Raw genomic sequence first — 20,016 nt, 5'->3', positions numbered from 1 at the left:
TGAAAATAGTGGGCGTAAATTCAGTGGGCCAAATATTTTCTTGTCTGCTCTTCAGTCTGTAACCTCAAAACTGACACCTACGCAACCTGTGCTTCTTTGTGCCTGAAGAGAAAGGGGGTTATAATATCAGATGGGAGCACTAGTTCATGCACTGAGTATTGTTTTATCAAGTCTTCCCCCTTACTACCAAAAAACCCCTATGTATCCCATCCATCTTGCTGCATTATTCACATATCCCGGGATCTCACATGTAAATGTTGAGATTTTATAGTGAGGTTCCCAAATCCAGTAGTACAGATTGCACCTGCACTTTAGGAAAAGCACTGCACTATATAAGGGATATCCCTTGCCCTTTTGCATTTAATGAGCCCATTGCAGACGCTAAGACAGACTCCAGAGATGAATTATGATGCACTGCCCTGCTAACAGGAGCCATATCTGTATGTGATACTTGGCATTCTAATTTAGGCATGTCCAGCAGTTCAGTGTGACAAAGGGCATTGCTTTTGCTGCATAATCCTGTGCCCATCCTGTAAAACCTTGTCTGTTTTACTGAGAAGGGATTGTGTAAGAAGGCAGCAGGACTGGTCTGCTGCTGCCAGATCCCTCTGCAGTGGGATTTTTTTTCTCCTTCAGCATTTATTTCCAGGGCCCTACAGAATCCTGGGTAATCATTTTTTCCAACAAATCATTATATTTTCTAAATGGTAGAGGTCAGAGAGCAGCACTGAAGTTATGGTAGAATTGTCATTTCCCCTAGCTGCTTGTGAATCTTCACCATTTTGTTCTACTGGTTAAAAGAAGAAAAAACAGTAGAACACAGGAGAAAGAAATGGAATCTTAAAGTGAAAATTTGAGAATGAAACTTTAATGTGTTTGCTCTCTCTTTTGGAAGAAAAGTACCTTTCACTGAGTACACTTATTTAAAGAATGGAAAAATAATAAAAAGTCTTTATAATGACAGATTTTTCTGAAGAAACAGCAGAAAACAATTGCTTGGAATGTTTTCAAATAGCTTGCTTTTTATTTGCTTGTATAAATAATACATTTGCCTTTCCCAGCCCCCATTGGTGGCAGTAAGAACATCAACACTTTTCTGTTTTGGCACCTAAACCAGTGTGTGTGAAGTACTCATTGCTGCTGTATTGATGCTAAAAATTCTCCTGGGAACACACTGCACATTTTGTCAGCAATATACCAAGCTGTTACTTGCTGAAAGTCTTAAATTCAGGATATTTGTAGTTCAGGCAGTGCAAAGAAAAGCACTAATGTGGAAATTGTATCTCCAATGCAAGTTGATCTGGGTGTCTGACACTGATTTTCAGCTGCTTTCTGGAGGATATAGGTCTCTCTGATTTCATTCCTTGAATATATAATTTGAAATAACATTCATGTTAGAAGATTGATTGACTTTCTAAGGTGGAAAAATAAATAGTGATTAGCAAATCCATTTCTGACTTGACAAATCAACATAGTTTACAAAAGAAGCTACTTAAATCCAGTGCCGTTAAGTGTGGGTTTGTAGGTAATAACAGTGATCTAACAGAGTTTAAGATATATAAAACCACTAAAAAAATAGCATAAAACTATTAGTTTTCTGTCACTGCTTCTATTTGTAGAATTTGTTTTTACATGCACATTGATGTTAACATTGGCACTGTGTGTGTGTTTGATAGTTTTATATTCAGCTGTGTGTGAAGGATCCAAACAAAATCTGTGTTTCATTTTTCAGAGCTTTAAGGACTTTAGAGAGTACAAGTCCCTGTTTCTAGGAGTTTTTAAACTAAAGAGATTGAATGGTCAAAGGCCACAATCAGTAGGAGAAAAGTGAAGTTCAGCAGAAGTATGTAATTGACCCAGTTATCTCTATCAAGAAGCTCAATTATAAAATAGGAAATATATTGAGCTTGAATATGAAAGAACAGTAGCGATCAGGGTCAGAATTCAAAATTATCCTGTAAAAACAATCCCCCAAAGCAGAAGATGACATTGAGAAGGGGCAGCTGCAGGATGTTTCATACTCAGAGGACAACAAATTGCAGTTATGGATTGGGAACAATTGATCAAGGAGCTGTCTTGTGAAAGGGGGTTTGGTGTAAAGTAAACATTATCCTGGGATTTAAACAAAAAAATAGTCTATGAAACATGAAAATATATTCCTGCTCAGAGCTAGCCTCAGGTGTTTTGAGATTCATGCACCTAGCTACAATGAAGGTGTGCAAAAATTGGACACTGCACAAAAGGGAGCAATAAAAATGATCAGATAACTAACAAACATGCCCATGAAGATAAGTTTAAGGTATTATGGTTGTTTAGTTGTGAGAAATTTGGAAGCAGAGTTTTGTAAACCTTCAAATACATAACAGATCATTGCAAAGATGAAGGAAACACTTCTCTCTGTGGGGGGTCAGGGAAAGACTTACTAGTCTGGAACTGCAAAAAAAAAAAAAAATTATGTTTAGGTACAGGGGAAAAACACATATCTTCAAGTAATAAAAATAAAGTGGTGAAATCCATTGTATATGGACTTTGTGGACTGTCCAGCTCTGGAGACATATAAGAATAATTAATTGTTCCCTCAGGTAACAGAAAGAAAAGGTGAAAAGTGAAAGATTTTTCTTTACTGGGTAAAACTGACCTATTGCTGGATTGCTTTATTATTTTTATAGGAGCTGTGGTGGGCTGATATTATCCTGGAGCACATTGTCCAGTTTACACGAACCACCTCAGCAGGCAGAGGAGGGATGCCAACATGGAAAGCTAGCACACAGCTGCTTCTGGTTGCAGCAACTTTTCATGGTGCAGATGCAGAAACTTCAGCTATTTTTGCTATGGCACTGGCTGGAATTTCTGTCCTTGTTCATTACTCTTGGAGCAGATAGTATGGACATCACCTTCAGGGCAGCATACTAAACATCATAGATTTAAATTATAGTGGTTCTTTCTCTTCTTTTTCCAGGGAGACAAAGGTCTGGATGGATTCCCTGGAAAGCCAGGTGTGGAGGGGAAACAGGTATGTGGCAAATGCTCAATAACTGGAAGTGTTTTGTTGGAAAGAGTGGAAGTTGACTCTAAAACTGAGACTTATCCTGGCTGAATCATTACAGTACCCAATTATGTCCCTATTCTGAGGATGTTTGGCACCACAGTTTTCTTTTTTTTGTTTGTTTGCTTTTAAACTAGAATGCAACTTAGAGGAAAGGCCAGTCCTTTAAACGTGATAGTCTACATGTTTGTCTTAATTTTCATTAAATACATATGAAAACACTCAGAAAAATTCAGTTGTTTAAGCTCACAACAGGAAAGGAAGAGAACTGCATCTAATATTTTGGGCTTGTTTTCAATTAAAAAAAAAAAAAAGCTTGGAACTATTTACAATTTTAAAACAAAAAGAAAACATAAAATGGCCTAGAAGATCAGTACATTTCTGCTGATCAGACACACACTGCTTTGTCTTAAAACTGCTATCAGTAAATTCCACAAGACTGTTTTCATTACCCAGGGAATGATATCTAATGAGAAGCATCCTTTTCTTCCTAGGACCTTCTGGTCTAAATAGCAAAGACAGAATAAGAAGCAGAGGACAGAAGTGATTTGCCAAAAGCCACGCAGCTAATCACTGCCACCCTGGAGCATGATACCTCCAGGCTGCAGCATCCGCATCCTGCTCTGTTCCTCAGCCACAGCTTACCTTGTACCAAGAAGTGTGTGTCTAGTTAGTGTTTATCACTATCCTTGCAGGATGGAAATGTTTTCCAGTGTTACAGATGGATAAAGAACTGGTTTCTACTTGCAGCAAATGCAGATGAAGTAGGAAATTGCAGAGGAATGTCAAAATGGATCCTTTTTGTTTAGTACTTCAAAGGAACAATTTCTCCAAGTGAAACCCTGTTACAGGAGTTGGGTTTTCTTAAGCATTTCTTCCTTTTTCATGTCTAGACACTTAGAAGAGGGTAAATCTTCATGCCTGAATTTTATAAAAAAATTTGTGTGTGACAGTGATATACTCACTGAACTGCAATTCTTCTGAATCAGATGAAATTGGATTGGTGTTTTTGTGGTTGCTGTGGCAGCTCCATTGTTATTCTCTTTCCTACCTGTGTAGGAGAGTCAAACCAGCTTCATGTATTCTATTAGTTCACTCCCAATGCAACAGGACATCACTCTGCTGCCAATGCCTGCAGTCTTGTGCTTCTCCTGCATTTTAGAAACAAAGAATTTTCTCTCAATTTTGCCTCTTTATAGGGCCCTCCTGGCAGTCCTGGCCCTCCTGGTGCTAGTGGGACCAAAGGAGACAAGGTAAGTTGGGATGGGATGCACAGAGTGGATTTAGAAACACATTTGTTAAGTCTTCCTTGGGCCCTCAGTGCTGGAAATTTCAGGGCTGTTGTACTAATATTTATCTCATTTGTATATGATGAAAGCTTATATATATTTAAATGTTTCACTATTCTGACATGGCATCAATTTGAAATGAGTGTGAGTGAGTGTTAAAATGTATCTGTTTATGGCTCCTCTTCTCTTAGTCTAATGCTGATAGTGAGAATAGAAAGAAATAGAGAGTAGTTTGGGCCAGGAAATCTTCGTCATCTAAGAAATGTGAGTAGAAATGTCAATATGTTTGTGTAGAAGCTGTTTTTCTGACCCAGGAGATGTAGAATTTACTCAGTGACAACAAAATGCCTCCTACCTGCAAAATAATTATTCACTTCTCTCAGCAGCAATTCTGACCTTGTTATTTTTCAGAGTTGTTAAAGTATTCAGGACAGCCTCATGTTTCCCTCTCTGATAGAGATGATGCTGTGGTTTTGGTATTTCCGACCCAGCACTTCGGCAGGAGTAGAAAGGCATGGCCAGTTCTGTATTTCTTCCTCTTTTTCTCCTCTGGATTAAGTCAGTGACCCTTATCCAAGAATGCAGAGATTGGAACCAATTCCCACTATTTTCTTCCTGCAGTAGTGATCAGTCGTGAGGTCATAACACTTCATTCATATTTCTAAACCAGCTGCAACTGGTGCTTCCAGAACATACTTGTCTCCTTGCTCTGATATTTTCAGAATGGCTGGTCTGTATCTCTTCACTACTTCTCACATAACATCAGCTCTTTTTAGAATAGGTATGTTTGGATGGGGGCCCTGGGCAGCCTGATCTAGTGGATGTCATGTCTGCTCAAGACACAGGGCTGGAACCAGGTATTTTGGATTGATGAGCCAAGGTCAATGGCAGCAGGTTCAACAAGGCAAAGTTCTGGGCTATAAGCTTCAGCCACAACAAAGCCCTGCAGTGCCCATGGCTGGGGCAGAGTGCCTGGAATATTGCCTGGAAAGCTGCCCAGTGGGAAAGGCTCTGAGGTGCTGGCTGACAGTGACTAAATGTAGCTGCCATGTGCCCAGGTGGGCAAGGAGGCCGAGGCCTTATGACATTCTGTGTCAGCACTAGTGTGGCCAGCAGGACCAGGGTGGTGATTGTGTCTCTGTGCAGGGCCCTGGGGAGGCCACACCTTGAGCGCTGTGTGCAGATGTGTGGCCCTGTTGAGATGGGACTAATGAGAGATGTCTCTGTCCAAATTATGGTGCCAGTGAGACAATCTACCAAACACAACAATGGGGATTTTATTTAATAATACATGGGAGGAAGAGAGATAGAAAGGAATAGAGAAGAGGAGGGTGAGAAGGAAATTGGGGGTAGAGGAGTTGGGAGAGAGATGGAGTAGAAGACAGTCCAAGATGCTTGGTTCCAGTGGCATCACATTGGTTCTTCCTCGCCATGTGCTTGTCTGTGCTGGGGGTCTCTTGTGGAGGTGAGGGCCCCAGGTCATTCTTTCAGGGTTAACACCTTTCTCCAGTCCTTGCTGTGGTTATTGAGGGAGGTGTTTTCCTATTTATCATGTGAAAGGAGGATGCCTGCCTTTGTTTGCAATGCTCAGGACCCAGAGACCATTTCTCAGTTCCAAATGCAACCTTGTGGGCAGAGTGGGGATACACTCCTCCTTTCCCCCCAGCCCAATGCAGACCGGGCCTAAACTCAGCTTTGTTAAAAAGGAAAATTAGTCCAGCCAAATTAAAATGAAAAAATAAAATATTTATTTTGCAATCAAATTCTAATCTTAGCTACTCAATATCACCTATATAATATTAGAAAAGGTGCAAATTCTATCTACTACACATAACAGCTTCTATCTGTTTCTAAAAGGCAGTGCTCTCATTCTTCCTTAGCCAGCTCTCCTTGACCAGGCTTCCATGCTGTTTTCCTATGGATGCCAGTCAGGGGCCGACAACAGGATCTGCCTTTGGCAAGTGGTGGCCTGAGGGTGAGCCCTGAGGCACCTTTGGCGACCCTGCGGTGCTGGCCCTGGGCTCACTGCTCCGGCTGCCCGCTGAGGCAGCTGAAGGAGAAAAGGCGGCGCAGAGCCCGCCGGGCCCTCTTGGCCATGGAGCGCCATCGCCGTGGGGCCGGGGGCTGCGGGACGGCCGCGCTGCCAGCGGGGCAGGCAGGAACGCTGCGTGCCAGGGGCTGGGCAGGCACCGGGCAAGGTCCTGCCGGCGGCTCATCCCCACAGGGCTTTTCCTGGGGAGGGGCGGCCTGGGCATGGCCAGCCTCCATGCCTGCTGCGCCGGCCTCCTCCTTGGCATGGGCAGGTGAGGCACAAACCACAAACATATTTGAGTCTTCGGGCAGCACCATTGGAAGAGGCTCACTGTGCCCCTCGTTGCAGGGATCGCTGTCCAGGGGAGAAGCTGCGGGCTCTGCTCCCTCCTCTTGCAGTGGAAGAGACAAGGTGCTCTCTGGCATGCTGTCCCCCTGTCCTGAAGTCTCTCTGTCAGGGAGCTCTTCTTCCTCCCACTTTGCCAGTAGCTGGTCTATCTGAGTGTCCCTGGATGGTGCATCCTGGTTGTTAAAGAGAGACCACAGCTCCTCAAAAAAGTCGGGAGGCACAAACTGTGTGTAGTTTTTGGTCTCTCCTGCACAGTCTTTTGTCCCGCTGCAAAGGATGTACTGCACCAAGGGCCTTTCTGCATCCAGGGAGGAGAGGATATCTTCTTCCAACTTCTCCAGCTCCTCTGCCTCGATATTCAGAAGATGTTGTGAAGCATCCTCACGCCCCGTGCACAGAAGCTTGCCACATGCAGTTTGCTCGGGCAGCTGATGAGTTTCCCTGTCCTCACAGGGGCTTCCAGATGAGGGAGAAACTGAGAAGTCTGAGCATTCCTCAGGCTCTGACATGGGCAAAAGCTCATTGTGCCCCTCATCCCAGGGATCTTTGTCCAGGGCAGAAACTTCTGACTCTCCCTTTTGGTCTTTCAACAGTGAAAGGGATGTGCTCTGAGGATTACTGTCCGTGTCTGTTGCAACCTCTTTTTCTGGGTGCTCTTCCTCCTTCCTCTTTGTCTCTTTTGTAAAACTGTCCCAGCACTGTGAGTTGTCAGAGACAGACTGCTGCTCTGCCAACTGGGCAGGAGAGAGGAGCTCAGAAGAGTTTCCTGGCTCTTCTGTGGCATCTTTGGCCCAGCCAAGAGCACTGGACATCACCTGGGACTCTGCATTTGCCTCTCTACAGGGACTTGACCAGTCCTGGGTCCAGGTAGACATGATGCATCTGTCTTCAGACAGGCTTGGGGAAAGGCCTCTAAATGAGTCTCTGCAGTTGTTGACACTGTGCTCTTCCTGCACCTCATTGTGTTCCTCAGGCTTGGTGTTTTCCGGCTGTCTCAAGCAGACTGGGTCCCTGTGCGGAGTGTCACGCCACATGCACGTCGCAGGGGTGCCAGGCGATGGCCCTGCCTCGCCGCTGACCCTTGCCAGACCCTCGCGGATGAGCCGTCTGGGGAAGGTGTTTCCCAGGCCCTGTCAGCAGCCATAGTGCCCCATGGAGAAGGTGGCACAAGCTCTCGGTGGCTGCTGGCAACAGGACCTGCAGACCGTGCTCTGACTCTGGGAAAAGACCCAGAGGTGGCTGGGGCTGCTGGCAGAGGGGGCAGCTTGATCCCTGCTGATTCTGCTCCTTGCAGCTGAGGGCGGAGCTGGCAGGGAAGTGTCACTGGTAATGGAGGGCCATGGAGAGGTGGCAAGTCTGACACAGACAATACTTGTGGCTGTCTGACTGTGCCACTTCGGGGCAGTGAGTGCCCTATCTCCAGGCTGTCCTCCTGTGTGTAATGCCCTGGGAGGCTCCCTGAGGTGACTGGCCTGGGGAGCACATGGTCCCCATGGAGGGGTATGATTGTCTTCCAGGTGACCCGCGCTGCCTCCTGCGGCAGCCTCTGGGGCACCTGTGGGAAACAGGAGGAGGCGAGAGATGGAGGTGGCTGTGCGAGCATGATGTCCGTCCTAATGGTGTCAAGCCCAGCTCTGGCCCCAAGGCAGGTGCTGACCATGGCGGCCAGGCCGGGCTGGGTTCCCAGCTGGGCTCGCAGTCTCTGGGCCATTGCTTCACCCCAGCCATCCTGGCACCAGCTCCTCCTCAGAGCAAGGCCAGGAGCCTGACCTGGCTGGCGGCCTCTGCCCCCAGCCCTCCCCAGGTCCCACTGCAGCCTTTCCCTCCATTCCTGTCCCTCGCCTGGTGCCGCTTGGACAGGAGCGGCTGTCCCTCACAGGACTGGCCGTGGGCATTCACCATGTGTCTCTTGGACATCTTGGCTGTGCTCTGACCAACACTGGCTGAGGGCACCCGGGAGAGCTGCTTCCTCGTGAGGAGCTGCTGCCTCCTGAGAGAGCTGCTGCCTCCTCAGAGAACTGCTCACCTGGGAGTGACAACACCAGAGGTTTGGCCCTACAAGAGCCCTCTGTGTCACTGCATGGACCCATGTCACAATGGCCTCTGGGCACGAAGCAACCGCGGGTCACAAAGGCCTGGTGGCCATGGCCACCCCTTGTCTCAGAGGCCTGGTGGTCTCCATGGACATGCCCCTGTCCAAGAGTTTTGGGGCTTTCCTTGGAAACACCCCTTGTCACAAAGGTCTTGGTTAGGCCTTTGCCCTTCCATTTTGCCTAAACTTTTTCCTCCCCAATGATCTGCTGCTCTCCCTTTTTCCGCCTTCTGTGTTCCTCCCCTATACATCCCCAAGGAAGCCCTGTGCTCTGTCAAACTGCTTTTCCTACACAGCCCACCATGTGTCCCATCCCTTGGCCCCGACCTCATGTAGCAAGATAATCAGGAAGGCAGAAGCTCCGTTAGCACTTCTTCTGGCCACTACTGTAAAAGACAATAAAAAGTGTTTGTTTACAAAGATTAACAAGCAAGGAGGACCAATTAAAATCTCCATTCTTTATAAGATGTGCAGTGGGAATATGGTTAGGAAGGATGAGGAAAAGGCTGAGCTACTGAATGCCTTCTTTGTCTCAGTTTTCTACAAGCAGATCAATTCTTCAGAGGAGCAGCAGCACCCTGAGCTGGCAGACAGGGATGCGGAGCAGATGAGATGCCCTGTAATCCTGATGGAAGTCTTTAGTGACCTGCAGAGCCACTGAGACACTGTGGGTTTGGCTGGGAGTCACCCAAGTGTGCTGAGGGAGTTGGCAGAAGAGCTTGCCAAGCTGCTCTCCATCCGTTATTATCAGTCCTGGCCAGTTACATGGTCCCAGGTGATTGGAGGTGCCAATGTGACAAACATGTCCAAGAAGGACTGCAGGGAGGTTGAGGGGAACTGCAGGCCTGTCAGCCTGACCTCAGGGCTTGGTAAGGTTCTGGAGCAGATCATCATGAGGAGGCCCACAAGGCCAGGAGATGACAACTGAGGGATCAGGCCAAGCCAGCCTGAGTTTAGGAAAGGCAGGTCCTGCCTGAGCAATGTGATGTCCTTTGAGGAGCAAATAACCCACCTTAGGGCTGAGGGAGAAGCTGTGCATGGAATCTCACTGGACTTGAGCAAAGCCTTTGACTCCATCTCCCCCAGCACAGTCCTGAATAAGCCGTCAGCCAAGGGCTTGGGCAGGGGCGCTCTTGGCCGCTTTAAGAACGGTCAGGATGGCCAGGCCAAGAGGGTGGGCTGTGGATGGTGCCACATCCAGCTTGTGGTGTCTCCTGGGCCCAGTCCTGTCCAGTGTCTGTCCTACTGAGATGGACAAGGGCATTGAGGATAACTTCAGTTGTAAATTTTTGATGACGCCAAGTTGGAGGGGGCGATTGTCAATATGCTGGAGGGTAGGAAGGCTCTTTGGAGAGGATGTGCACAGACTGGATGGATGGTGTGAGGCCAGCAGGCTGAATTTCAAGAAGAGCCAGGCCTGGGTCCTGCCCTTATGTCCCAACAAGCACCTGCAGTGCCCCAGGCTGGGGGTAGAGTGGCTGAAGTGCATACTCTTCCCTCAGGAAAGGCCCTGGCTGACAGAGGCTGACCATGAGCTGCCATGTGTCCAGGTGGGCAAGGACGCCAGTGGCATTTTGTGTCAGGACTAGTGTGTCCAGCAGGACCAGGGTGGTGATTGTCTCTCTGTTTTGGGCACTGGGTCCTAGTCTTCATTCATTTCTGGGCACCTCATGGAAAGAAAGGGGTTTAGGTGCTAGTGTTGCCCGATACGGGTAGTGCAGTTGAGGAAGGGTGTAAAGGGTAAGTCCTATGAAGAGCTGCTGTGGGAACTGGGTATATTTTGTCTAAACGGAGACTCAGGACGGACCTTACTGCCCTTTACAGCTCTCTGGCAAGCAGCTGAAACAAGGTTGAAGTTAGTTTCTATTCCCAGACAGCCAGGAAGAGGACAAGAGAAAATGTCCTCAAGCTATTCCAGTAAACATTCATGTTGGACAGCAGGAAGAATTTGTTGACTGAAAGGTTTTACAGCCATTGCAAGGTTCTGCCAGGGAGATGGTGGATTTGGCATCTCTGGAAGTGTTAAGTGAACAACTGAATGTGGCACTAAGTGCTCTGCTCTTGTCATGCTGGTGTTCAGTCAAAGGTTAGGCTCAATGGCCTTGGAAGTATTTTCAACCTTAATGCTTCAGTGATTCTATCTTTTAAGATCCCTTCCAACCCAAACCATTTTATGATGCTCTGAATAAATAACAAACAGTAATTGAACTTAAGAGAAAAAGTATGAAAGATATCCTGGGTCATTCAGAGACCTACATGAGTAATGAATAAATAGAGTGTGGAAGGAAGCTGTGTGATAAATGTAACACCAGTCTGTGCCCAAAGTAAAGGATAAACCTTCTGTATGCACAGTCTTAGAGCATAATAAATGGTGGACATTGCTGAAGAAAAATGAACTGGAACAAATTGATAGCCTAGATGACAATAAATCGTGGAAAGAGGGTGTAGCATCCCAGTGTCAGACAACCAGTATGGCATGAATTGCTCTATAAAATGACTTAGGGAAAATGGTACCATTTCTCACTTTTTTTGCAGTTATCTTGGTTACTAACAAAAGTATTTTGACATCCTTAATATTCATCCTTTTGGGGGTCTGTTAGGGATCTAGGCATCAAACAGTTTGTTGTGTGGTAAATGTACAGAGCAAATACAAGATTTTTTGAAGCACAAATCTAATGCTATTGCACTCCAATGTATTATTCATTTTAACTCATTGAATGTCATTCAAATGTATGTACAACTTCACATAACACAGACCACAAACGTTTCTCCATGTATTCATCTGCAGAGCAGAGAAAACCGAGTTGAGGGTGTGTGTCCAGATCTATTAATTATGAGATGGTACCAAAAATAAGAATGTACAACAACAGTTTGAAAATATGATCAGGATGTTGCTTTTATTTTGCACTCTTGTGTATTGTGCCATGTTGTGTTCTATGTATGTTTTTCTCATTTCTTTTGCGTTTCCCTGCAGGGTGAACCAGGACTTCCAGGATTGCCTGGCACTTTAGTAAGAACTTTTTTATCTTTCCCAAACTTCGTAGCATTATTGCATGAGAAGATAAAGTAGAAATGCAGGTTGGAAGGATCTCACTGAGAGACATCCAGAGATGAGTATTGTTTGTATGAAGAGGTTATCTCTGAGTGAATGAAGACCATTCCTCTGCATACCACTAAGTATGCAGAGGAAAGGTCTAGAACTGAGTTCACTTTGTGCTGGTAACAAAAGCAGTTAGGAGTATCCCTTTAACTTTCAAAAAAAAAAAAAAAAAAAAAGAAAGAAAGAAATATCACTGTTCAACTAAAGACAAGAATGAGAGACTCTGTGGTAATCAAGGGAAAGCCAGCAGGCAATTCCCTTACTCAGAATGTGGTAGAAAGTAAAGAAATTAGAAAACTATGAAAAAAACTGGCCTATTTGTGTAAGAACATTTTGCTGTCCTGCTCAAATGTGATATTAACAATGGGACAACAATTACCAAGAAATTTTGAAAGATGCATATAACATCTGAAAATTAGTTTAACTGATGGGGCATATCCCAAGTCAGTCTGCTTGTTATGTGATTCCTTCTGCACTCAATAGATCTTTGTGATTTAGAATAAAACAAGATCTGGGGAATTAACTAACTTATTTATATAAAAAGATAAATAATTAAGTTCTTACTGTTTATACAGCCACCCAAATAGCTTCACAGGTGAGAGAAAACCTTGTATTAGTCTGAGCTGTTTAAATAGAAAGCATCTTCCAGCCTGCAACAGGATCTGAGGAGCTGTAGGAGTTATCATGTAACTTGAAGGAACAGCAAGGGGAGAAAAACACCCTCTGGGGCCCCATGATACCTCTGGCACCTTCTGCCTTGTATTTACTCTTTCCATCCTTTATAACTCTGCATTTCTATTTCAGGTGCATACTGAAGGCCTAAAAGGAGAGGAAGTAAGAGAGACTCAATATCTCTTCTTTCATTGCAAGGATATTTTAATGTAATTCTGTTGCCTGTTAGGTTCAATTTTCCTTTAAAATAGTACTTTAAAGGGAAGGTGGATGGAAGCATTATCAGGACATCAAGAAATAAATTTCCCTATTTACAATGGAGAAAATAACAAAGAAAGGAAAAAGGACAATGTCATTTTCAGATGTGATTCTTACCTCAGTGAGGAGTATGAATTGTAGATTCAGCTATGCAATTCTCTAAGGACGGGGATGTATTAACATTAATGTTAAACTGTATTTGGGTTTTATGCCTAGTTATGTCTGAACCTGGGCACTCAAATAGGGGGGACATACCCATTGTTTCAATCTGTTATTCCTATGTATAAAATATACAATTTTTGATTTTTTGTTGGTAGATCTGTAATTTGCATTTAGCTGTTACTTAATACAATTGTATGCATCATATAAATGATACTTTAAAGCCCTTCAGAGCTCTGTAGGCTTGGGGGAAATGCTGGTGAAAGCTGCTTATGCAAAAAACTTCTCCACCATCAAACCCCAGCCCTGAGTGTTTTAGTGGAATATCCAGGATATCCCAGGGTCTTCAGTAGAGTCACTTCTTTTGAAAAACAGAGAACCAGATATGGATAAGTGCCTGTTGAGTGTGGGTGGATCAGTCTGTCTGCAGCCTAGTGAGTGCTGACAATTAAAATAGCCAGAGATTAAGGAGAAAAACAGCTGGTCTCTGCACTGGCTCTTCAGGACTTGTGGGCAAAATGGTGGTATAGGTCCTGTAAAGAGAAGACAACATGTGCTTATGCACATTTTCATAAAGATATTTTAACACTTTTTTTTAAAAAACCCAAACATTCCTGTAGGGAAAGCCTGGGCCACGAGGACCACAAGGTCAACCTGGACTACCTGGACCTCCAGTAAGTAGTTTCTCTCACGACTTGCAATTTCAGAAGCTGAAACTCAGGCTGGAGTGAGGTATATGAAAATCTTATACATTATTCAGGCTCTAAAATATTTAAATAGTGCCCACAGCCTCCAGTTTTGTTCATTGCTGAGAGGAGGTGTCATGCTGAGGATGGCCTGTCCAAACACGGGGATGTGACAACCAGGACATAGGCAAGTTTGCCTTAAGGCTGTTGTCATGCAGAACCTGATCATTTTTCTATTTCTAATGTCCTGAAGAGCTGTATGGGCATTCAGCACATCTCAGAGAGGCACTGACTGAAAACTTGTGAGCTGTCATGTCATGAAGGTCAGGGAGTAGTTGTTGTCAAAGGGGTTGGCATTATGCCACAAGGTCATGGCTGAAACATTTTCTGGATGAAAACTAAGAATTGAATATGTGTGTTTATATTTCAACACAATTTTTACAACCGTTTGTACATGCAAACATTCTTACTTCTAACTTAAATTGTAGCTTATTCTAGTTATATTTTATGACCCAGCTCTGCAGGATGTCTCAGTTCACTCTGTCACTGTCTCATTTGCAAACATTCTGTGTTTCCTCTCTTTTGAATTGCTTGTTGTGTTTCACTTTTGATTGGCTTTTGTAAAATTGATGGCATTGTGAAGGGGTGTTACTTAGGTATATCTGGTTTGAATTATGTAATTTAAATATAGCTGTGTGCTCTGTATTTAATCAGAGCATTGTCACTTTATCTTGTTTACTCATTCTCTTCTGCTCACAGGACAACATAAAAATCAGGTAAGAGTTGTCTAGGTAACCATGCAGTAATGGTAGCACAAAACAGCTAGGAAATCGCATATAGTTCACTAGTTTTTCTTATTCTGTTAACTTTCTAAATCTTCTCACTTTTAAAGGGAGAACCTGGTCCGGAAGGGAAGCCTGGAGTCCCTGGTTTGCCGGGTCAAAGGGTGAGTAGCTTATTTTATTTAATCTGAGTATCAGGAGGCTTGGGATAGCTTTGTTCAATAAAGTTTGCTACTTTCACACACCTTACATATACTTGTCTACTTATATAAGAATCCTTGTCTACCTACATAAGAAAGGTCCAGATCCTTTCCCATATTCCTTATTCATTGTACAGGAACTTTCAGTACCTCTTGTGACAGGTTGAATGCAGCGCAGGTTCTTTCTTGCCATGTGCTCTCCTGTATTCATATCTGCTCCTTACTGCTAAGGGGTTGCTTGATAGGACTCTGAGTGTGCAGAACCACTACTAATGTGGTCAGTTTGAAACTTGTTGTCCGGGAAGTCAAATGAGTGTAAAGATTCTTGCAATATTTATTATCTTCTGTCCTGTTTGATCTGGACTCAAAAAGAGTGTCCCCAAAAATGGTAGTTGGTGTACCATTCTCTGCCAGGAGCTTAGTTTTCCTGTGTATGAAAAAATCTTGGAATTCTTTTTGACATGGAATTATATCTTCAAACATTTAAGTACTGCTGAAAGGTAAATTTCGTAGTGGGCCTGATATTATTACACTCATGCTCTGAACCTGCTTTTTCTTGCTTGAGCTTGTTCATATGAAGAACATTTTACTAGACAACACAGAATCAGAATATCCTGAGTTGGAAGGTACTGATCAGGATCATCAAGTCCAAATTTCAGCCCTGCACAAAGCATCCCAAGAATCCCACCATGTTCCTGACGGTATTGTTCAAATGCTTCTTGAACTCTGGCAGGCTTAGTGCTTAATCACTGCCCTGGGAAGCCTGTTCCAGGGCTCAGCCACTGTCTGTGTGAAAAACCTTTTCCTGATACCTAGCCTAAATCTCACCCAGTTCAGCTTCATGCTGTTTCCTGACATCCTGTCACTGGTCACTAGAGAGAAGAGATCTGCACCTTCTCCTCCTCTTCCCCTCACAAAGAAGCTGTAACTGCAATGAAGTTTCTCCTCAGTCTCCTTCAGGCTGAACAGACCAAGTGTCCTCATTCACTCCACATAAGGTTATTCTTGTTGCCCTCCTCTGGACACTCTCTAATATCTGTGTATGTTTCTTGTATTGTGGTACCCAAAACTGCCCCCAGCACTGGAGGTGAGGCCACCCCAGTGCAGAGCAGAGTGGGGCAATCCCCTCCCTTGCCTGGCTGACAATGCTGTGCCTGATACCCTCAGGACAGGGTTGGCCCTCCTGGCTGCCAACCCTGGCTCCAACTTTCCACTAACCAGAACCCCCAGGTCCTGTCCCATAGCTGCTTTCCAGCTTTATTCTCCAGTCTGTAGATCCAGGGCTGCTCCATCCCAGGTGCAGAATCCAGCACTATGGATTCACACCAATCACCATACAATTGGTGATTGCCCAGTCCATTTGTCAAGGTCTCTCTTCAGGGCCTCTTTGACCTCAAGGGAGTCAACAAATAAGAGTAGAAGTGAGATACCTGCTTAGCTTTTTTGGAGGAAGTCACTTGGGTCTCAGTACTATTGTTTAATGGGTCACTTTTTTAAGTAGCCACAGAGACTTGATGATAGCTCACTCCTTAAAGGAGATCACAGGGTTTGCCTGCAGTGCTTTGAGTCAGCAGCAGCGCTGTTATCAACCTGTGTGAGAACCTGTGAGCATAGGAGGGTGATGAGCAAACAACAGTACAGGTTAAAAATATATACCTTGCTAAGAGGTTGGATTGCATGCTATTAAATTTAGCTGTAAGCACGAATTTTAGGAATCTTCTTGGGAAGATAGTGCATGCAGCCTTTAGTCAATGCCTCAGCAGAAAAGGGCATTTACTTGCTTTCTTCTAATTTCCTCGACGTTAGAAAATATCACTTTAGCAAATAACTCTGCAGTGCTTTGCTCCTAAGTTGGTAAGTTAGGAATTATTGTGGTTTTAAAGCCTGCTGTGAATGTTGTTTCTTGAATAAGATTAATAAAGCACATTAGCTGGGTAAAGAACAGTGATCTGTCAGGATTTGCAACAGGACAGAAAATGCTCTTGTTAATGATCATTTGATTACAGATGTCATTTGATCTCTTCTGTCTTTGAATTTTACCCTAGACTCTGTTGTGTCTAGCTAGTTAGTCTTCTCCTAAGGGTCTTTATTAGTCACCAAGCATCTTAGATGAATAGATATATTTTTTTAAATTAAAGGCCATTATTCAATGAGATTCATGAGATGAATCAAAGTACTGGGCGTGGTGGATCTACACAGATCCCATCTGGGGGCAGGAGGCAACATTTCCAACCTGAACCAAGCAACTAGGTTGTGTTCATTTTATTAGTCAAAAGTGCCTGGCAGCTGATGATACACTCACATCAGAAGCACACTGTGTGAAGAAAAGTGCTCTGCTATTTGCACGTGACCTGTAAGACCTTTGAGTGACAGACAATACAGTCCTGATTTTATTAAAACTGCCTGAAAAAGAACTCTGAGAGTCTTTCACTTTTAGGGTGGTTTTGTGGTTTTCTTCCCTCTTCCTGTCCTTTTTCTTCTGTTAAATTGAAGAAAATTGAAGTGCTTTGGTTCTGTTCTTAAGTCTTTGATACTTGATCTACTGAAATATTTGTTGGAAATAAAACCAAAATTTTTTTCTTGATAGATACAAAAGGTGCAGGCATATGACATGCTCCTGGAAAACATGCAGATCTGTGGCCAGTACAGACTAGACACAGGGTTCCTCTTAAGTGTACTCAATAATTTGGATTTCAATAATTTGCCTCTTTTTTAAACACTACAATTTCATCCAAGTGATTGAAATTTCAGAAAGAGACCAAAAGAAAATATTTATCCTGCAGCAATCATGAGGTAGGAGCTATTTAGACCATTTTGAGTGTGATGTACTGGACTGCAGCTTAGTTTTGATAAAATCTGTCCAAATTCAAAGCACAATCAGTACAAAAGAAAAATAATACAGGAGTCTCATGGGGTAATAAGAATAAACTTATGAAAAGAAAATTAATGGAAAATATATTTATAGTATTACTATATTGTAAAGATATTTTCCATTAATTTAATGAACATTTAATGTCTGCATTTCTCCATGTTTAAGACTCAATGTACATACATCAGGCAGATAAGTAATAATAATAATAATAATAATAATAATAATAATAATAATTTTAAAAATAATTAAACTGGGAACTCCTGGGTTCAGAGTGCACTCTTCACCCAGAGGTGCAGCGTCCAGATCACTTGTCAATACAGCAAAGGTTTGTCCCTCTCAGCTATCCTGGGGGATATAAAGTTAACAAATCTGTGGAGGGCTGCTGAGTTCTTCCTTTGTTTGATGGTGGAAGAAATACAGGTATTTGACTTTCCATTCTTGACCCATCTTTCACCTGAGTGGGTTGTTGCATATGATTTTCCTGTTCAGGCCAGTCACAACTTGAATTTGGAAGTCAACACTATTTCAACTCTTACTTCCCTGTGTATGACCTCCCCTGAATTTGAACCACCTTAGGCCCCCAGAATCCAAGGGAAGGAGAGAGCTGACTGGTAATTCCAGGGTGAAATGGAAAAATAATCCAGGAGAGAGGGGAGAATATGTTTGCCTAGAAAATAAGGTAGGCTTTTTGGAAGGGGCTATTCTCAAGGTGCAGTCTCTATCAATGTCCAGAAGTCCTTGTAACCCTTTGCAATTGCCCCAGTAATCACTCATGATCTGGCCCACCCTGGTGATATTTTCATCCTCAAGCTACGGAGATGCTATCACTTCAAAATTTACTGGTGTTATCTAATGCATATGGAGACTGCAAAAGGCTGGAGCCTTCAGAGAGCTCAGACATTGATTAACAGTGCTGGATTTTTTCTGGGTTCTCTAGTAATGCAGAGGTAAAGAGACCAAATGAAATGGGTAGTCCTAGTATCCCATCCAGATAACAGGGAAAGAAAATTGGCATTTATGCTAGCAGTCATATTCATTCACAATTGAAGATGCTTTCTGCATACTTTGTACCAAATCCACCTGTGTTCCTGGGCTAAATCTCAGAGAAAAACATGCTAAGAAAATATGTGTGTTCTGGCTATTGGACAGCAAGATAGGAAACAGCTTTGTGCTGTGGTGCCTTTCAGAATTTCCCCTCCAGGAGAGTGGAAACTACATTTTCCCTTGGTTTCCTGTCCTCTGTATAGTAGATATTTTTCTGATGGTTGGTTGTGTTCATATTTATTTATGGGTGTTTGAAATGTTCAGATGACTTTGCCTGCCCTGGCAAACTTCCACCATGCAGAAATCAGACTGTAAGCAACTTAACAAAAAAAAAAAAAAAAAAAGAAAAGGTATTGATGCCATAGACTAAATCCAGAGTGAAACTGCAATTGTCAGTGAGGTAAATACATGAATTTCCAATAAAACACACATTTTTAACGATGCTTTTGTTCAAATTGCTGATAAAGGCAAACAGGATGTATTTCATATTGTCAAAAGATACACAATCTTACAGATTTAACTGATTCTTACTGTAGGTAATAACGTAATTTTTGGTTTTCTATGTCATATTATTAGGCAGTGTGACATTTCACTGAGCTTCGGTTTCATAGTTGTGTTTTCTCCCAGCAAGTATTTCTGTCCTTTACAGACAGACTATAATGATTTGGAGTGAATCTGTTCCAGCATACTGCTGGAAAAGCTGCAGCCCACGGCTGGGACAGGAGCACTCTGTGCTGGGTTAGGAACTGGCTGGGTGGCTGGCCCAGAGAGTGCTGGTGAGCTGTGCTGCATCCAGCTGGGGATAGGCACCAGTGGTGTCCTCCAGGGCTCTGTGCTGGGGCCAGCTCTGTTCCATATTTTTATTGATTACATGGGTGGGGGGGTTGAGTCCTTCATTAGTAAATTTGCAGACGACACTAAGCTGGGAGCGTGTGTCCATCTGATGGAAGGTAGGAGGGCTCTGCAGGGAGACCTGGAAAGGTTGGATAGATGAGCTAGGCCTGTTCAGCCTGGAGAAGTGATGATTAAGGGGGGACCTCATCCCTGTCTGCAGGAAGGGGTCAGAGCATGGACCAGGCTCTGCTCGGTGTGTCCAGCAATGGAACAAGAAGAATGGGCAGGAACTGATGCCCAGGAAGTTCCATCTGACTATGAGGAAGAACTTCTTTACTGTGAAGTGACTGAGAACTGGAGTCTCCCTCACTGGAGATATTCTGAAATTGTCTGGACACAATCCTATGCCTGTCCTCTGGGATGGTCCTGACTGAGCAGGCAGGTTGGACCAGATGACCTGCTGTGGTGCCTTCCAACCTCACCCATTTTGTGATTCCATAATTCTGTGATTGTCTGTTCTGCCCTCAGTGTTACAACTCTGGAAGTAGCCAGCTTGGCATGTAGCTCCCACATGGATAGGAAGCTGGAGGTGGCTCATCTCC

The 20,016-nt window shown here is 43.9% G+C and overlaps 1 protein-coding gene across 3 annotated transcripts in view; it reads left to right on the top strand.

Moving 5' to 3' along the window:
- The window catches only part of COL22A1 (collagen type XXII alpha 1 chain), a 218,588-nt gene that overhangs the window by 121,669 nt on the left and 76,903 nt on the right, over positions 1-20,016 (top strand). For all 3 annotated transcript variants that reach the window (XR_014953121.1, XM_085572597.1, XM_085572598.1), the window contains exons 18-23: positions 2,960-3,013; positions 4,246-4,299; positions 11,782-11,817; positions 12,712-12,741; positions 13,617-13,670; positions 14,575-14,628. Coding sequence is in view for 2 of the 3 variants with exons in the window: in XM_085572597.1 (XP_085428723.1) it covers positions 2,960-3,013; positions 4,246-4,299; positions 11,782-11,817; positions 12,712-12,741; positions 13,617-13,670; positions 14,575-14,628 (282 nt within the window). In the remaining variant the exon portion in view is untranslated. The remainder of the gene's footprint in view (positions 1-2,959; positions 3,014-4,245; positions 4,300-11,781; positions 11,818-12,711; positions 12,742-13,616; positions 13,671-14,574; positions 14,629-20,016) is intronic.

This window comes from Lonchura striata, chromosome 2 (genome assembly GCF_050655825.1).
Source record: "Lonchura striata isolate lonStrDom1 chromosome 2, ASM5065582v1, whole genome shotgun sequence".
In the NCBI taxonomy this organism is placed as follows: Eukaryota; Metazoa; Chordata; class Aves; order Passeriformes; family Estrildidae; genus Lonchura; species Lonchura striata.
This window is presented reverse-complemented; position numbering and strand designations above follow the sequence as displayed.